At 33.8% G+C, this 3,546-nt stretch overlaps 1 protein-coding gene across 1 annotated transcript; it reads left to right on the plus strand.

The window, feature by feature from the left end:
- Positions 1-307: 307 nt before the first annotated feature.
- Positions 308-3,272, plus strand: LOC145120114 (sulfite exporter TauE/SafE family protein 4-like). The gene is made up of 12 exons (XM_079055902.1): positions 308-577; positions 656-815; positions 1,021-1,221; positions 1,417-1,478; positions 1,582-1,630; positions 1,718-1,770; positions 1,852-1,938; positions 2,160-2,210; positions 2,332-2,571; positions 2,656-2,749; positions 2,838-2,978; positions 3,056-3,272. Exons 1-12 carry the CDS (start codon positions 413-415, stop codon positions 3,136-3,138), a joined length of 1,386 nt encoding a protein of 461 aa, XP_078912028.1. The 5' UTR covers positions 308-412; the 3' UTR covers positions 3,139-3,272.
- Positions 3,273-3,546: the final 274 nt, after the last annotated feature.

The raw sequence follows: 3,546 nt of genomic DNA on the forward strand, positions 1-3,546 counted from the left end.
ACATTTTTTTCGGTCCATTCAGCCAGAAAAATCAACTTGGACCTTAAAAATATATATATGAAAAGTGATCTTATTCTACACAACACAAGGTTAATCGTCTATTTACATGTAAACCAAGTTAAATGGGTTAGGGTTTTTTCATTTAAAAAATTAAATTCAACCCAAAAACCAAAAAAAAAAAAAAAAATGTTTTACGCGGTTTTCACTTTATTTTGCCATGTTGAACCTCACGTGAGACACCGCCCTTCCTCTTCATCGTCGCCTCCATAAATGGGCGCCATTACATGAAAGCTAACACGTCCACACAGTTTCACAATGACCCTCTGGTCCAGGTGCCAAGATTAGGTCACCAACAACAAACAAAGAGAAATCAAAGACACAAACACTCAGAGATAGCAAAAACACAGCATCAATGGAACGAGGGTTTATTTTCTCTCTATTAGCCGTTTTTTCCGTCATATCCCTTTCAATTTACATCACCACCCACCATCACAATCACAATAACCGCCACCCTTTTCTTCCTTCTCCTTCTCCTCCGACTTCCCTCATTTCCAAGTCCGACGACAGAATCTGGCCTGTAAGTCCCGCAATTATGATCGTGACGATTTTGATTCTATAACCGAATGGGTTTTTCATCTTTAATGTTTTGATTCAGAAATTGGAGTTGAATTGGAGAATTGTGATGGCAACGATAATAGGGTTCTTGGGTTCTGCATTCGGAACAGTTGGTGGTGTTGGTGGTGGCGGCATTTTTGTTCCCATGCTTACTCTGATCGTTGGATTTGATACCAAGTCTGCTGCTGCTCTTTCTAAGTGTGCGTTTTCACTCTTTCTTTTCCGATATCTTATCTAAGTAATGGATTCATATTAACCTACAAATGGTTCTTGAATTTTCTAAGAGGGGTTTATATTTCATTTCACAAACAGTGATTCTTAAAGTTTCTGATAACTTATATTTGGAATGAAATCTTTTTATTTGGGTACAGAAAGTTTGAATATGATTTGAGTTTGTAATTGAAGGTATGATAATGGGGGCATCAACATCATCAGTTTGGTATAACCTAAGAGTACCACATCCATGCAGAGAAGTACCAATTCTAGATTATGATTTAGCACTCTTATTTCAGCCTATGCTCATGCTTGGAATCACTCTTGGTGTTGCTCTTAGTGTTGTTTTCCCCTATTGGCTCATCACTGTTCTTACCATACTCCTATTCTCAGGTAACCCCTACCCCTACCCTCATCAATTATAATTAAAAATTCAGTTTTGATTTATGAGTTTATTATAAAGATTAATACCCATTAAATATCTTCATGGTATGTTCTAACTAGTTCTTAGTAGTTTAACAATTATTCATGCACTTCTATCAATAACTCTTTTTCAAGTTCTTTTACCTAATGATATATTGTTGATAGGGACATCTTCAAGGTCTTTCTTAAAAGCTATAGATATGTGGAAGGAAGAGACAATAATGAAGGTGGAAATGATTGTATTGACTTATAAGTTATAACATATTGAAATAAAAAGCCAAAAAGTATGATCTTAATCTTATGATTAATATTTTTTTGATATTATGGCAGAAAGAAATGGAAAGACCACGAGAGCCAACTGTAAATTCTCGTGGTGAATGTAAGTTTCATGAATCTTTTTGGATCAAAAGTGAAACTTTTTGAACTTGGAGTGCTTTTTTGTAACTTGTGTTTTTTTTGCTATTAGTGCTTATTGACACATACGAGCCACTGATTCCTAAAGAAGAGAAAACGCCAATGGTGACTATTGTTAACTTTAACGTTTTGTCTTTTTTCCTTTTAATCATTTAATTTTCTTATTATTTCCAACAAAATTTGCAGCAAATTTTTCTGTTCAATTTACGTTGGGAGAAGCTAATGGTCCTGATAGTCGTATGGGCTGCTTTTCTTGCTCTTCAGATCATTAAGGCAAGCAGTTTTCTCAATTATACTTTTGACTTTCAAGAGTCAAACCAATTAGTTGTGATGACTTTAAGGACAACAAACTATTATTAAGACACTAATATCATTAGGAAGCATTTTGAGTGAAAACAGTAAGCTCATCAATGTGAAATTTGAATTTGAAAAATCAAACGTTTGACTTTACAATACATGTTCTTTATAGCAACCTTGTGCTTATCTTCATGCAGAATGACTTAGTAGCATGCAGTACATCATATTGGGTAGTCACCATAATACAGGTAATTTGTATTCGAACTATGGTATCTCAACATGCATCATATTAATTGAACAATTCTTTTTAGGGTTAAATGCAAGAACCATAATACACTTTCTTTTTATGTCTATTTGTGTTTCTTGTAGTTCCCTGTAGCATTAGCAGTATTCGGATACGAATGTGTTAAGTTGTACAAAGAAAGCAAGAAGCGTAAAAGCATGGGGAATCCTGAATCAGTGTGTGAGGCTGCAATCGATTGGACTGGGCCCCACCTTACGTTTTGTGCATTTTGTGGAATTTTGGGTGGCACGGTTGGTGGGCTTTTGGGGTCCGGTGGTGGCTTCATTCTTGGCCCTCTTTTACTTGAGATCGGTGTCATGCCACAGGTAAAAATAAAATTTATATTCTTAATTCTCTAACAGAATGCTCAAAAATAAACATAATTTTTTTTTTCTTGGTGTTATATATAGGTTGCAAGTGCAACAGCGACATTTGTGATGATGTTCTCATCATCATTATCTGTAGTTGAGTTTTACCTTCTCGAAAGATTCCCAATTCCTCATGGTATATAATCTCCATTTCTACAATCACCATTCAATTTCACAAAAACTTTAAATACAAATTATGATTTACGTATCATTTTTATTTGCAGCCTTGTATCTTATGGCAGTATCTATAACAGCTGGCTTCTGGGGTCAGTTTTTCATCAGAAAGCTTGTTGCAGTACTAAAACGAGCTTCAATTATCGTCTTCATTCTTTCAGCTGTCATCTTCACCAGTGCTCTTACAATGGGTAAAGTTAATAATATTTTTCTTGTTGTACTTTGTGTTTTAGGAGATGTAGCATGATGAACTTGGATTGATATGCAGGGGTTATTGGCATTGATAGAAGTATCAGGATGATCCATAATCATGAATTCATGGGATTTCTTGAGTTTTGTAGCAGTCAATAGGTGTGGAAAACAAAGGGTTGAAGAAATTAGTGCAGAAAAAAGATGGAAGATATGGTGTTCATGTACAGAATGTATAATGTAGTTGTAGGCACATCTGGTGTCCCCTTTTCCACGATCATCAAGTAGGATTTTTTTTTTTTTTTTTTTATTTTATATATATATATATATATATATATATATATATATATATATATATATATATATATATATATATATATATATATATATATATATATATTAGCTTCATTGTCCAAATTTTGGTTACATATACTCAGTAATTCGACCCATTTAGTTAGAATGGGAAGAATTGAGTTACATATATTCATTTTTTCGTGTTGGTGAATTCTAATTAAGACCATGCATGTCAATGATTCAATGCAATCAATAATTAATTTATATATTTTTAAC

This window comes from Lactuca virosa, chromosome 6 (assembly GCF_052849685.1).
Source record: "Lactuca virosa cultivar CGN04683 chromosome 6, Lactuca_virosa_CGN04683_v6, whole genome shotgun sequence".
In the NCBI taxonomy this organism is placed as follows: Eukaryota; Viridiplantae; Streptophyta; class Magnoliopsida; order Asterales; family Asteraceae; genus Lactuca; species Lactuca virosa.

Coding starts and splice junctions, on each gene's coding strand:
- LOC145120114 (XM_079055902.1), top strand. CDS start 413: ATGGAACGAGGGTTTATTTTCTCTCTATTAGCCGTTTTTTCCGTCATA. Junction 1,631..1,717: donor TGTAAATTCTCGTGGTGAAT/GTAAGTTTCATG, acceptor TTTTGCTATTAG/TGCTTATTGACACATACGAG. Junction 2,750..2,837: donor AAGATTCCCAATTCCTCATG/GTATATAATCTC, acceptor TTTTATTTGCAG/CCTTGTATCTTATGGCAGTA.